The following is a 16,211-nucleotide window of genomic DNA, read 5'->3' as shown; positions in this document are numbered from 1 at the left end:
TAGAAGATCAAATACAAAACAAAGCATTTAACGTGCTACTTTAGTTAGCGATTGGACTGAGAAACTAGTAAATTAAACGATTTTAAGATGAAGTTTATGATATTCTACTTTAATGACAAAATAAACTACGTGATTAAAGTGGAAATTTAGAGATTAAAGTTAGCATTTTGTGCTTTTTTCTCCACTGTGTGCCTATTTTTTTTCTCTGTACCCTAATAAGCTATCATATGACACTCAGACGGTGGGCTACGACTCGCCTTTTCACGACGACTTTGATATGTGACAACTTCTTTTTTATTTCGGCCACTGTGCGACTTTGTGAACTTGAGCTTTGAGTTTCTCCGACACGCTATGTCACTCGATCAATTTCCTTTTGTTGTTTATACCACTGTTTAAACCAACAAATAGTAACATTTTTCTTTGTCTATACTTGGTATTCTCTGAAATTCTTCTGTTTTCCCTCTTGCTTTTGCCATTATCTTTTCACAGAAGGTTGAGCTTAAAGGCTATTTATATTGATTTGCATATTAAAAGAGGCGTAATTCTGGGAGGAGTTGGGGCGGGACATCAGGTGCGTGCACGTGCGTTACTTTTCACGCTGACCGGGATTTATAGAGCAGAAGAACGTGGAAGATGGCGTTCACCACGATTTATGCATCTGGATTTTTTTGTGCGTAAGCACATTTCCACTTTTGTGCTTACGTCATGTTATAGTGTGAATTCTACGCACGGCGTTATGCATGAGGCCCCAGGTGTATGGAAACAACAGTTGGAAAAAAATAGAAACAGAAAAACAGTCACAGAAGGATATTGTTGGATATATTCAAAAACATAAGTTACTTCCAGTATTTTAAAAGCAATAATTGTCAGAAAGGAGGTGATGCATGTCAAGAATATAAAAACATTTTCAAGAAATAAATAAATGCAGAAATAAAATATATAGAAAAGGATATATTAGATGCATACATATATCACCTATGAAGATATCACAAAGGTCCCAGAAGCTATAGTGAATATTAATGGAATACTAAATACTTCTAAGATTACATCGAGGAATGAGACGATGGGATTAAAATGGCTAAAGCTAAATAAATCACTGGGATGACATCACATTTAACCAAGGGTACTAATGAACGCTTTAATCTAAGCACATAAACACACACACACACACACAAATACAGTACATATTGTTATGCATGTGCGTCTGGGGACCACCTTCCTGGCTCTAACGAGGTAAGCAATACAAGCCTGGTACAAGAGGATGAGCAGACGCGAATGCTACTTTCTCCTTTCTTTCTCACAACCAAAAAATAGAACCCAAGGATACTGACCCCGTACCATCCTGAGAAACCATCCACATTCTGGTATTCAAAGTAGAAGAATGGCTTGTTTCCAGGAGGAGGTATCAAGTGCTAACCTGGCAAACACAGAGGACAGAGCTTCTGTGATTCAATATCATGGCTATTCTTATTGTTATTGACTGTCTTTTACATTTTTGATTAAACAAGGCTTCCAGAGTGGTACTCCAACCTTTTTCTGGCATCTCTATCTTGTCTACCTTCCTGGCCACTTCTTACAATATATGCATGGACATTGTCACACACGTGCGCATGGAAGGCAGTCAATGGGCATGAATTAATGTGTTGTTACGCTGGACAAGGGTTGGCAGTGCAAACTAATGCCTTTTCTCTGTCTTGTACAGATCCTCAGAAGGAAATCCTGCTTAATCTTACTTCTGGTTCCTTCACAGACTCTACTTCTGGTTACAGCTCAGAAGACCTCCCACCCAGTCCCACTCCTGACCTCATGTCCAGGTGCAGCTCAAAAGACATGCCTCCTCGTCCCTCCCATCTGTAAAGCCGTCATTTTCTCTGTACTATGTCAACCCTGTTTGGACTTAGTTTAGAGATACATCTCATTCACTCTGTTGTACGTACAAGTTGCTTACTTGTTTTCTAGTATACGGGGAGGAACTCCAAACCTTTTTCTTGGCTCTGTTGTTACAAACATTATTCCAATATAGAAAATGGTAATCAGGCTACCCTATTACTGATATGACAGTTTGTTTAACTTGAAACATGGAGAAATTAAATTAAATGATTATTAGACACAAATTTGAGCAACACATATCAATTATTAACATAATAGCAAACAGTCAAACTGACTCTAGACAGGGTATATTGTGTTCCACTAATATAAAAGCATTTCAAAGTGAACGTCAATGGCATTTGATGAAAGTGACATAAACTATATTGTTTATCATAATTTTTAAAAAGCTTTATATAAGACACCTCACCTATAGTTTGAATTCTTGAGAGGCATTGTGTCAACGTGTGAAAATTTGCTTTTAATCAAAACATGATGATTATGGTTAAAAGGGGAACAGTCAAGTTTTTCTATTTTTTAACAGAGAAAAGTACTCTTTTATGTGGGAGGTTTGAAAAAATTGCAGCATGAAATAGTCAGTTATTTCTTTAGAGCCTGGCTTCCTGAGGATATGTCTGGAGGGATTTCAGACATTATGTTTTAGTGACCAGGGGCCTCATGCATAACTCCGTGTGTAGGATTCACTCTAAAACATGGTGTAAGGACAAAAGCGGAAATGTGCGTACACACAAAACAATTCAGATGCATAAATCTGTGCGTTCACCAACTTCCACGTTCTTCCTCTCCATAAATCCCGGAAAGCATGAAAAGTAACGCACATGTACGTGCCTGCTGCCCCACCCCAACTCCTCCCAGAATTACACCTCTTTGAATATGCAAATCAATATAAATAGCCCTTAAGCTCAGCATTCTGTGAAAAGGCAATGGCAAAAGCATGGGGGAAAATAGAAGAATTTCAGGCAATATCAAGTGGAGGCAAGGAAAATCGTACTATTTGTTGGTTTAAACAGTGGTATAAACAACAAAAGGAAGTTGATTGAGTGACATAGGGTGTCGGAGAAACTCGAAAGCTCAAGTTCACAAAGTCTCACAGTGCCCGAAATAAAAAAGAAGTTGTCAGATATCAAAGTCGCTGTGAAAAGGTGAGTCGTACCCCACCATCTGAGTGTCATATGAAAGCTTATTAGGGTACAGAGAAAAGAAAACAAAATAGGGACAAAAAGGGAAAAAAGCTCGAAATGTCAACTTTAATCTCAAAATATCCGCTTTAATCACAGTTTATTTTGTCATTAAAGTAGAACATCATAAACTTCATCTTTAAATCATTTAATTTACTAGTTTCTCAAATCCCATCGTAACTAAAGTAGCACATTAAATGCTTTGTTTTGTAGTTGTTCTTCTATGTGCTCGATGTGTGTGAATCACTAAGTGTTTCTTAAATGGGCTTTTTCTTCCTCTTCCAGGACACAGAATCCATTACATTTGTGATATTACAGCTCTCAGAATAATTAAAATACTGAGATGTATACATGATATAATTTTCATGATGATAGGAGTTAAAGCATGTTATTAAACATGAGAACACGGTGGTGCAGTGATAGTGACGAGCTGGCGCCCTGTCCAGAGATTGTTCCTGTCTCCTGCAAGATGCTTGCTGCGCCATGTGTGACCTTTGATGAAATAATTTATTGCAGCAGTACTGTCTCTTTCAAACATACTAACCCCCAATTCCTTTTCTTTCTCTAAGTAACCAATCACCACACAATCAACTCTGTAATAGATGTTAAGCCATCTGTAAGCATAGAATGCCGATTCTTCAAAACTTTTAAGGAATATTGAAATATCTTCGTAGTACATGTTTAATTATTCTATCCATCTATCCATCCAGGGTTACACCAGTCCCAGCAAGCATAAAGCACGAGGCAGGAACAATCCCTGAACTAGCTAGCGCTGCGACACTGTGTCCTCACATGTTTAATTATTAACAATATAGATTATTTAAATGATGTTAATATTTTATCTGTATAATGTAATAAACATATTTTGCTGCTTTTCATCTTAAAAATGATATTATCATCATATGTAAATACGCGCTTTATAAAGTGGCTCAGGTTGTGCAATATTATAACTGTATCATAAGTTTACAGTGAGGCAATTGTACTAATAAGTACAAACAGTTCTATAAGGAGCACTTGATGGACTAATTGAGTGCGTTTATAGTTCTTGGGTTGAAACTGTTTCTGAACCACAATGTCCCTACAGGAAAGGCTCTGAAGCATTTGCCATATGAGAGCAGTTCAACAGACAGGGTGCATGGCTGAGGCAGCGTGTGCTTGATGCTGTATACTGATAATTTTCTTTCCGATCAGCTGCTGTAGAGCTGTGATTCCACACCCAGATACAGTGATATAAATACTCTGAGTGGTGTATTGAGAGGAACAGCACTAAAGCAGCTATGTTATTTGGAATAGTTTGGCCATTCTGTGGACCATTATATTGTTACAGGTTAATTACAATCAGATGCCTTAAACTAATAAACAATATGAGGTTAATTTCAGTGTATTTGATAAAGCCGCGTCAGGGATGTGGATCTGAAAAAGAATGGGAAACCACACTGGAACAAAAGCACGGCTTTGATGTGGGGTCTACCAGTTTGCAAAACCGAGCAGAGCACTTGCGTACGCCAAGCATTTAGCTGCCGTGAAAATGTGCATGGCTTTACACCAAGTTTATGTTTTATACATTGCGATTTGAGCGTGGAAGCGGGAGTACGCAACATTTTTGTGCGTACGTACCGTTTATACATGAGGCCCCAGATCATTGGACTTGAAGCTACAATGTAGCTGGATTTACAATGCACTGAACAAGTGATGGCTTCCTGTCAGTCAATTGTTAAAAATATACAGGCTATAAACAATGGAAAGGTAGGCTATTTTGTAAATTGTCTTATATAAAGCAATCTGTCAAACAATAATAAATTGAAGATTATGTGGCTCTTTTACTAATATGAATGAAGGACATTCAAGTGATAACATTTAGATGAAACGACTGAGAAAATAAATGTGCGGCAATAAAAAAATCACTTCTAAATCCAGCTATATACAGAAGGAAACAGTGTGTCTTAAAATGTGAAGAATTAGAAAGACAGAGAGAGGTGACTATATTACTTTTATATGCCTGGTAGAATCCTGTTCTGAAAAATATGTAAGTAACATTCAATCACCAAGCATAGGTTCAGTGAAGAAAGAAAAGTGTCAAATAAAATCGGAAAATGTATTTTTATACTGGATTTAAAAATGTAATCTATATAATAATAATCAGCAGCAGCAGATTTATGTGACCTTCTGACACAACTGCCAAAAAGCTCAAGTGAAAATAAATTCAAAACCTGGCCCTTTGTGAAAGGTTCATGTGTGAGTACTCTGGTATCTTCTCACATCCCAAAAATATACAAATTGTCCAGACTGGAACTAGAACTGCCAATTAATCCAGAGTGATGAAACTCCAGTCTGTAAATTGTGTGGCCTGTGACCAGTCCAGAGTTGGTTCCTCCCTTGTTCCTGATGTTGTCATGGCAGGTTTCAATCCCCTATAGCCCGGTATTCTACTAACATGGTTTGGAAAATAAAAGAAATGTGACAATTAAAATCTAAATATGTCCCTCAGAAGCTACTATTATATTTAAAATGATAATTTCATGTAAGTATTCAAAATAAAATTAGAAAAAGTAAATTAAGCAGCTGACAATCATTTGCTATTGGTACTGGAACACAGGAATCCCTGAGGAGTTGTTACTATTCCATAAAAAATAGAACTTGCCTCATCAGTATTTTGCAATATGCTCTTGGGACTTAATGCCTTTTTGATTAATCTATTCATCATTGCAAAATCCCTTTTTTGTTAATCCATTATCACATGTTGACCATCATCTGAAAGGATAAAATAAGTGCCAAAGCGACAGCAGTGATTAAGAGTAATTTGGCTCTTCTGTCAAGACAAGCTATGCTGGCATGTCTACATTTATATTTGGTAATCTGCAACTAAAATAATGATGAACAGGATACAACACAGGAATACCAATAAGTCTCTTTAATTCTGTGTGACTAAACCACATCCAGTACAGAACGAATCTCACCATGCTTGCTTTCCTCACTATACTTCTGATAACTGATATCTGCTGCTTCTGTTGTTTTTAATTTTGATTGGAACTAAAATTGTGTTTCTATTTTATGTTTGTTCTGTCTTTCATCATCTATGTCATGTCCAATTGTTGTTGCCATCAGATCCATGATCATTGCCCTTTTTTTTCACTGATGGTATTGGAAAACTAAAGCAACAAAAAGAGACGCTGAGTCAAGCTGTCATCTACCATGAAAAGCAATCAAGCTTTGTATTGCTTCATACCGGAAAAAGGTTACTTTTACACAGACACTAAAAGGCAATTCTAATTTTTCATTTTAGATATATCTGTAGGTCATTGTTTCATTTACATGTAGTTTTTGTTCAGCTTTTATTGTAGTTTCAATGCTTACATGCAAACTATACTGAAGTCCTGAAATTATTCATGCCATGCACAGCAGTCAGAAGCAATGCATGTGTCATCATATTTAAAGTGTGACGTATGCTGCAGAAAAGTAATCATAAAGATTTCAACTTTTCAGGAGCGCATGTGATCATCAGAAGCCTTTTATTTTGCCTTTTTCATCAGATATAATCTATAAATCTGTTTTGTTTTAGTAACATCCAAGTTTTACTTGCTCAGCACCACTCCCTCCTACATTTTTCTAGACATTATATCTTCTTTTAGCTCTGCTGACTTGTTAAAAAACTCATCCCTTTTTACGTTCAGTTTAAAATTAACATAGCTAGCAGGATGGCGTGAAAAATGGATTATCTCTAAATCTAAAATGTGTTGCTTTCTGATAATTACAATCATATAGGAACTGAAATCTACAATGCTTATAAAAAGTATTCACCCCCTTGGAAGTTTCAATGTTTTATTATTATACAACACTGAATCACAGTCGATTTACGTTGGCTTTTTAACAACACTTCAAGAGAAAATGGCTTTTTAGCTTTTAAGTGTAAACAGATCTCTGCAAAGTGGTCAAAATTAATTGTAAATATAAAAATAAAAAATTGGATCTTATAACTACTCACGCCCTTCAAGTCAGTATTTAGTAGATGCACTTTTTGCAGCCATAAGAGCCTTGAGTTTGTGTATATAGGTCTCTATCAGATTTGTATATTTAAACACTACATTTTTCCCTATTCTTCTTTGTAAAACCACTCAAGCTCTCTCTGGCCGCATGGGGATCCTGAGTGAACAGCCTTTTTCAAGTCCAGTCACAAATTCTCAATTGGATTGAGATCTAGATTCTCACCTGTCCATTCCTGGACATTAACATTGTTGTTTTTAAGACATTCCTGTGTAGTTTTGGTTTTATCCCTGGGGTCATTGTTTTACTGGAAAACAAATTTTCTTCCAATTTTCTGGACGTTAACATCGTAGGTTGCATCAAGTTTTCCTCCAGGATTTCCCTGTATTTTACTGCTTTCACTTTCCCCTGGACCCTAAAAAGCCATTTAGGGCCTCTTGCAGTGAAGTATCCTGCCATTATGATGTTACCACCACTATGCTTCAAAGTAGGGATGGTGTGTTTTTTTATAATGTGCACTGTTTGGCTCATGCCAAAATATGTTATTTATTTTAGCGGCCAAAAGCTCAGGTTTTTCAGCTAATTTCAAAGTTACCCATGTGCCTTCTGGCAAACTCTCCCTCAGATGTCATGTGCACTTTTTCTCTTTTTCACCCTCTCATAAGACTGTGACTTGTGAAGCAACTGGCCAATCTCCACCGCTGCAGTTTGTAACTCCTTCAAAGTTCTCATAGGTCTCTTGGTAGCCTCCCTTGCTTGTCTTCTTCTTGCACAATCACCCGGTTTTTGTGGACATTATGCACAAGCAGATTTACAGCTATGCAATACTCTTTCCATTGCTTCATGATTGCTTAACTGGGCTCCAAGGTATATTCAGTGACTTGGATATTTTCTTGTCTAAATTCCTTGATTTGAACGTTTTGCTTTTCAATCACCTTTAGCTTGGAGTGTTGCTTTGTCTTGATTATGTATGTTGGGCCAGCATACGGACTCATGACAAGTTGGACCATCCCGATAAAGTGCATTTATACTACAATCGATTAAACACTCTTGACTGCAGACAAATGATCTCCATTAAAATAAGTACATCACTTTTAAAACCAATTTGTCTTAATCCAGTGATAATTTAGGGGTGTCATATGAAAAGGGGATGAATACTTATATGATCAGCCATTTTGTGTTTTATATTTTAATTAATTTAGACCACTTTGCAGAGATCTGTTTTCACTTTGACATTAAGAGACTTTTTCTATTGGTAAGTGTCAAAAAAGCTAAATTAAATTAAGTGTGATTCAGTGTTGTATAACAGTAAAATGTGAAAACCACTGAATACTTCTCATAGGCACTGTATTTCAGAATGTGGATTTTAACTCCAGTCCTCAAAGAGTATTAGATATTGTTACAGCAAAAAAAACAACCAGTCTGTGCTGGATTTACTTAAAACTGAAATTGCTTGAATTATATTGGGCATATAACTGCAGAGAAGAATGTGTATAGGAAATATAGGTAAATTAGAATCTGATTAAAATTCTAATGCAAAAAAAGTTTTAAAACATTAATTTGCATGCATGGCCATCTTAATAGCATTACAGGCCCCCGGGCAAAGCAGTGCACTGGGGCCCCTACCTACACAACCACACAGCAAGTCACAACATACTGTACATAGATTAGCATGGGGTCCCTATGCTTGTGGAGCCCCCGGGCAACTGCCCAACGTGCCCATGCATTAAGACGGCCCTGGTTGCATGGTACTAAATGCCACTTATGGATACTTCAAATAAGAGAAACGGTTCCTTATGCTGCTGACACTAAAAGACATGGAGAGCAAGCAGAGTGCTTTACTAAATCTGAAAGACAGCACAAAGGACCATGTACAATCATATACTCAGTGGTAAAATATGATGCTTATCCACTTTGCTTTGTTCCCATGCACCTTCGAAGATTAGAAAATAAGTAACTAGAAGGACAAACTGCAAGCTTGGCCATGCTTTAGATTGGCAATTCCTCCATTTTTCCTATAGGGGGTGCTAGCTCCCTGGAAATACGTTTGTTTTGTAATTGTGGCATTTTAAGTAACCCGAAACTATTTAGATATAATATAAAAAGGTGATACCCCTCTCTTAGTGATATGGCAGTAAGAAATTACATAGGAGAAATAACTTTGCTTTCTTCAATGACAATTTACGTGGCATAACAGACAAGGAAGCCAATGACAAGACTTTTTACCGAAGTGGGAGCTCGATGTATACAGTCTGCCATTTTTGTCGCTGCGCTGGAAGGATTTTGAGGATTGGATGACGTTATCCTCCATCCGTCCTTCGGCTTCCTCGTATGTTATGCATATAGTTCTCAGTGAGGAGTCAAGAGAGGTTATAATTGAGTTGAATAGCACAAACCTGTACACGAGGTGACATTTTAAATATTGAGTACAGTGCTGGTTTTCTTATTAGCACTAGAAGAAGTTGAGAAGAGAGCTACTCGAATAATGACAGACAGTAAGGAAAAGAAATATGAAATTGAATCTTTTCAGTCTGAAAACACTGAATTTCAGTAGAGATTTGACAGAACTGGTGAAAAATGTGAAGATATAGTTGATATAGGCTGTTATCAAAAGCTGTACGGACATACAGTGCCTTCAGAAAGTATTCAGACACCTTCACTTTATCACATTTTGTTACCTTGCAGCCTTATGCTAAAAACGTTTAAAATCATTTTTCCCCTCATCAAACACAACTCAATAACCTCAGAGCAACAAGGCAAAAAAAGAGTATTTTAGGAAATTTTGCAAATTTATTTGAAATAAAAAACTGAAATGTCATATTGATACAAGTATTTAAACTGTTTGCTACAACACTCGGGTGCATCTTATTTTATTGATCATCATTGAGATGTTTCTATAACTTGTGTAGAGTCCACCTGTAGTCAATTTAACTGATTGGACTTGATTAGGAAAAGCACACACCTGTTTATAAGAGGGTCCCAAAGGTGATGACGAGTATCAAAGCAAAAACCAAGCCATGAGGTTGAAGCAATCTTCTGTAGAGCTTGGAAACAGAATTATATTGATGCATAGACCTGGAGGAGGCTAAAAAAAATCTGCAGTATGGAAGATTTCCAGAAGCTCAGTTCATTCAACTATGAATCTTCCTACAGCTGGCAGCATAGACAAATTGAGCAATCCAGGGAGAAGGGCCCTGGTAATAGTGGTGGTGACTAAGAATGTAATGGTCACTGAGCTCCAGGGAATCTGTATGGAGATGGATTAAACTTCCAGAAAGACAGCCACCACCACTGCCACACTCCAATAATGTGGGCTGTATGGTAGTGGCCAGATGACACATGAACGCCCACTTGGAGGTTGTACTAAGGAACTTAAATGATTCTCAGACTGTGAAAAACAACAGTCTCTGGACTGATTAAATCATAATTGAACTGTTGGGTCTCCATTATAAGTATGAAACCAGGCACCACACATCACCAGCACAATACCATTCCAACAATGAAGCATGGTGGTGGCAGCATCTTGCTGTAGGATCATTTTTCAGAGACTAGGATTGAGAGACTAGTCAGGAGTCAAGGTAAAACTAAAACAGAGCAAAGGACAGAGATATTCTTAATGAAAACCTGCTCTGGAGTGCTCTGGGACTCAGACTGGACCAAAGGTTTACCTTTTAACAGGACAATGACCTTAAGCACAAAGACAAAAACAGGAATGCTTAGGGACAAATCAGGGAATGTTCCTGAGTGGCTCAGCCAGAGCCCATATTTGAACCAAAATAAGCATCTCTGGTTAGGCCTGAAAATGGCTGTCCACTGACCATCTTCATCCAACCAGACAGAGCTTGAGAAGGTCTGCAGAGAAGAATGTCAGAAAATCCTGAATTCCAGATGTACAAAGCTTGTTGTGTCATACCCAAGAAGACTCCAGGCTAGAATTACTGCCAAAGGGGATTCAACGAAGTACTGAATAAAGGGTCTGAATGCTTCTGTCAAACATATATTTCATTTTTGTTTTTTTTAATAAATTTGCAAAAATTTCTAAAGTCTTGTTATTGCTTTGTCCTTCTGGGGTATTAAGTGTTGCTTGATGAGGTAAAAAATAATTTAAATGGCTTTAACACAAAACTGCAATATAACAAAATGCAGGCAGTGTGTTGAAATGGTGATGGCTTTGGACTTCAAACCCTGAGGTTGTGGGTTCAAATCCCACTACTGACACTGTGTAACCATAAGCAAGTCGCTTGGCATGCCTGTGCCCCAACTAGAAAACCAAAAATAAAAGTAATATTATATATATATATAAAAAACAAAATGTGTAAAAAGTGAAGGGGTCTGAATAACTTCTGAACGCATTGAAAATGTAAGGTGTTCTTTTTTAAATCATAGTAGAAATGAGGCAGCATGTTGGCACCGTGGTAGCGCTGCTGCCTTGCAGTTAGGAGACCTGGGTTCGCTTCCCGGGTCCTCCCTGCGTGGAGTTTGCATGTTCTCCCCATGTCTGCGTGGGTTTCCTCCAGGTGCTCCAGTTTCCTTCCACAGTCCAAAGACATGCAGGTTAGGTGCATTGGCAATCCTAAATTGTCCCCAGTGTGTGTGCGCCCTGCGGTGGGCTGGCGCCCTGTCCGGGGTTTGTTTCCTGCTTTGTGCCCTGTGTTGGCTGGGATTGGCTCCAGCAGACCTCCGTGACCCTGTAGTTAGGATATAGCAGGTTGGATAATGGATGGATGGATGGATGGATGGATGGATGGATGGATGGATAGTAGAAATGATACATGGAGTGAGTGGCACTAGGGTGGTCTAAAGATTTTAACTTGATGTTTATTTGCACACAGCAGATGAATAGCATTTGACAAGCTATGCTAGATGATTGACCTGTTCTCCTCGCAGCTTTCCTTTTGTTTTTACGAGTGATGAGATGTGAACAGTACATCCACACGGACTAGGCCAGGGGTGGGCAGATTCAGTCCTGGAGGGCCGCAGTGGTTGCAGGTTTTTGTTCCAACCCAGTTGCTTAATTAAAAAACAATCCTTGTCAATTATTTAATTTCATGGCTTGCTAGTGCTTTAACTCTGCCATGCCAGGTCATTCTCATATCCTAGATTTATTTTCCTTTCTAAGGATATCATCCAAATGATTTGAAGTCTAAAACAGATGAGTAATTCTCAGTCCTTCACTTTTTCTCTTCACTTTCCTTCCAAGTATTTAATTAAACCAAATAGTGCGTGATAAATACACACAGGTGTAAATGAAAACAAGCTAAATGGAGAAATGCTGGTCTGTTTTGTCATTTGCATGGTATTGCTAATTAGGAGCAATTAAAAACCAAGAATACAGCTGTTTAAGACTAAAATAAGCAATAAGGGTTCAAAATCTTAACGAGCAAGACAACTAAAGTGAAGCTGAAGTGTTACTTGAGCAATAAGGGCTTCTTATTAAGCAATTGGGTTGAAGCAAAAACTTGCAGCCACTGCGGCCCTCCAGGACTGAATCTGCCCACCCCTGGACTAGGCAAGCCGAACACAAGGATAGGGCAATAGCCAACATTTATGTAGATAAAAGAAAATATTAATGCAGATAATAACAATTGTGTATCATGTAAATGTTAAGCACACTATATCTTTCTTCATCTATTTTTTTGTGATCAAATTTATAAATGAAACGCAAAGCATCCACTTTTAAAGGGTACATAAGCCTTTCTGACAGGAATTGCAACAAGGCAAACCCTCATGCTCAATGCTCTCCAGCCCACCACCATAAACCCAATCCAACCCTGCTATGTTAAAATTGGTAGCAACAACAAAAAAGTAAAGGAGCCCATGAGGGCTTGCAAGTGGGGAAACAGCACAACATAAGACCCCATTATGAAAAAGAAGAACAAAGGTTATAGCCAGGACCTGGGTGCATCCGTAGTCAGACCAGCCATACCGTATCAATCCATTTATCAATATAAGAGCCAAAAGCCCCAATGATCCTCACCATATTTATTTTTAACAGGGTCCTGACAGCATCTTGTACTTTTCCCCCAACAGACCCCCAGGCCATCTCAGGGCTCAGTCACACACATTCAAATAAACACAAATGCATAGCTTGGGGAAATTTAAAGGTGTCAGTCAGCATAACAACATGTGGAGCTTGCCTATAATGACTATTGTAATTATACTTGAATGTATTATAAAGATTGCTGTTTTTCAAATAATTATAATAACATTAAGTAACTACACTATATAATAATAATTACTTGAGAGTAGTTTCCTCATGCAGAATTAATATGACATAGATATCATCAAGTATGCAATGCAGATCTGCTGAAAATGTTCAGTTTATTAAGTACAGTGCACACAAAATGGAATTTTCAATAACCAGTAAAATACAATTAGTAACATTTTTATTTTATACAATAAATGCCATGATGAAAACTGTGCAGATATAGCAGTGACATTATTTCATCCACAGTTGATTAAAAGAGTAGACTTTGAAAATATGTAATTGGATAGAATGACGGTTCCCATAATGTAGAGGGGCACAAAACTCAAGACATGTTATAGCAGTCAGCAGGGAACAACTCAATGGGCAGGTTGAGGCTTCAAAAGGAAAGTTTTAAACCAGGTATCCTTTGAAAGCCCAGAGCTGCTGTTACAAAATGCTGATCACTCTGGAATCTCATAATTGTCTCTATAAGCATCAATACTTTGCATTTTGTTAAAGAGAGCATGAACAATAGATTTCAAAACAGGTGTTTATGATGCCAGTGTGGGGCTCTTACTTCTAAGTGAAGCGCATTTTTGGACAAGTGTCCCATTTTCTGATGCTTGCCCAAATCCTTGAACATAATATGGTACTTGTTCATATTATGCAGGTGTTGCACTTAAATTTCAGCAATTATCAATGTGATTGTGAATGAACCTCGACTAACAGCAAAAGTAAAAAGCGTTACCTGAATGGAATATTATCTCATAAATTGAAATCGTTAAGTGTCGTTATGTGGAATTATTTTTTCTTTTTCTAACAGGATTAAAAAACAAAAGTTTCATCAAAATGATTCCCGAATTACACATTATGTCTATTTAGGGGACGAAATTTATTATTCCTTTTTTTTTCAATTTTCTGTAAAAAATGGAATTTGCTGCCTTTATTAGGAAAAGTAACGTCAGTACAAGAAACACAAACATCGCACAGTTTCTCAGTGCGTAATCTTCAAATCTAAATTACTGAAGACTTTCTCTAGCCCTGAATTAAATATGGTCCATACGCAACATGCCTGCTCTGAAAACCTAAAATCATTTTTATTATGTATTTTCCCTCAGTGTAAGACTGCCTGCTAGGAGAACGGCTTTCGTTGACATCACGGCGTCCGTTATGATTTGGATTCCAAAAGGTATTGTTAAAGGTGTCAGCTAAGAAATCGTTAACAAAGAGGTACTTACCGCTGCCACCATGCAGAAGGCAAATGCAGCCCCGCAGACAGCTGTTCCTTTCATATTTACTGATGTCTCAGAACTGTGCGCTCAGCACCCCGCGCCTCTCTTCGGTACTCGTTTTTTTCTCTCTCTCTCTCAGAAATAATAACAGATCAGAATTCCCCAAGTCTTTCCAAGTGGACTCCTACGCAAGTATCAGGACATTAATATGTGATCCCGCATTTTAGAAACACCTAACATCTGGCAGGCGGAGCTGCGTTACCGGCAGCATTTATATGCGCCCGCAGACAGCGTGAGGGACAGAAACAATGAATCGTTTGAATAAGGTTAAAAAAAAAAAAGTTAATACTATGTATTGATCCGACTGTTTGCAGCTACCTTTAACTTAGCAACTCCTTTTTTTCCACTCGTCCATCCATTTTCTTAACCGGTTTAAAGGCATTGCTGTATTAGAAGGAGCAGCGTTTTCTTTTATAATATTCTGGTGAGTTCATTTAATGATGCGGTTGCTTCACCAAACATCCATTTGAGCCTTATAATAATAAAGAATTATAAGAAGCAAAGACAATACATGAAGAGATTAAGTTAATCTAAAAAAGAAGCTGTGCTTAAAAGGTGTGAGTCATCTTCATATAATGTAAAGAAATAATAAAACATATGGACCTCTATCCAATTTCCAGCTTCACTTTCTTCTGTGTAGAGTTTGCAGGTTCTCCCCATTTCTATTTCAGTCCAAAAGCTACCTGTACAGTTCACTGTCATCAATAAATTGGACCACGGTGAGTGTGTCTGTGTATGTTCTGGATTAGTTCCTGCTGTGCATCCATGTTCTCCATCTGTACAGTTCTGTATGGACAAAGATGATTCTGAATATGGGTAGATGGCTCAGAATTTAATCAAATATACATGTGGATATGGAACACATACTGATATTATCACTTCTTAGTAATTAGATATCACTTGAATTCAAACCTGGGATGCCTTCCCTTCTATGCATCTGCATATGCTCCATGTTTTTCTATTGGTTTACTGTAAGCTCTTAAATGCTCCATTCTGGATCTTCATGTTGGACTCGTTTTTTGCTCAGTATTGTTTCCTGCCTTTCAGCTGCCAGGATATACACTGACTTTCTTTGACAATGTATTGAGAAATACAGATCTTAAGATATTTGTAAGATGGATAATGGATAAGTGAATCATCGATCCAGTTGAGTATATCCATTGTAGGCGTGCAGCCGGGGCTCTGGAGTTTGGTGCAGCTCTGTTGGGATCAGCAGGCACTTCCAGGGGGTGGTGCAGCAGGAGCTGCTGAGCCCTTATGTGCAGTTCTTCCACCACACCCAGAAGTGCTGCTGGAAACAAGTAATCAAGCACCTGGAGCACTTCCGGGTGCCTTATAAAAGGAGCCAGATTTGGGAGGAGGAGTGACGAAGCTTGACCTGAGGAGTGAAGGAGAAGAAGGAAAAGAGTGAAGAAAGAGACTTGTGGTATTGTGCTGTGCTTGTGCCGGGACTGTGTTATATTTGTGGGGAACGGGGAAGGCGTTTCCCCCAAGGGAAAAAGAAAATAAACAAAGTGTGCATTGAACTTGTATCCCACGCATGTCTGTGTTGGGTTCAGCTGGCGGTGCCAGCCTGGTGGGCCACACCATGAATGAAATACATAGAAAATAGACATGTCTTCAGATCTAAGTGTTGAAGCTGCAATCACACCGTGTGCTTCAGCATAAGTAAAAATATTCAGATGA

General features: G+C 38.1%; 1 protein-coding gene across 1 annotated transcript in view; it reads right to left on the bottom strand.

Annotated features, from left to right (window-relative positions):
• Window positions 1-14,836, bottom strand: part of ghrhrl (growth hormone releasing hormone receptor, like) — a 149,198-nt gene extending 134,362 nt beyond the window's left edge. The window contains exon 1 of the mRNA XM_051929382.1: window positions 14,472-14,836. Coding sequence (XP_051785342.1) covers window positions 14,472-14,525 — 54 coding nt within the window. The 5' untranslated portion in view covers window positions 14,526-14,836. The remainder of the gene's footprint in view (window positions 1-14,471) is intronic.
• Between the last annotated feature and the right edge of the window lie 1,375 nt (window positions 14,837-16,211).

The sequence above is a fragment of the Erpetoichthys calabaricus genome, chromosome 6 (assembly GCF_900747795.2).
Source record: "Erpetoichthys calabaricus chromosome 6, fErpCal1.3, whole genome shotgun sequence".
NCBI classification, from domain to species: domain Eukaryota; kingdom Metazoa; phylum Chordata; class Cladistia; order Polypteriformes; family Polypteridae; genus Erpetoichthys; species Erpetoichthys calabaricus.
This window is presented reverse-complemented; position numbering and strand designations above follow the sequence as displayed.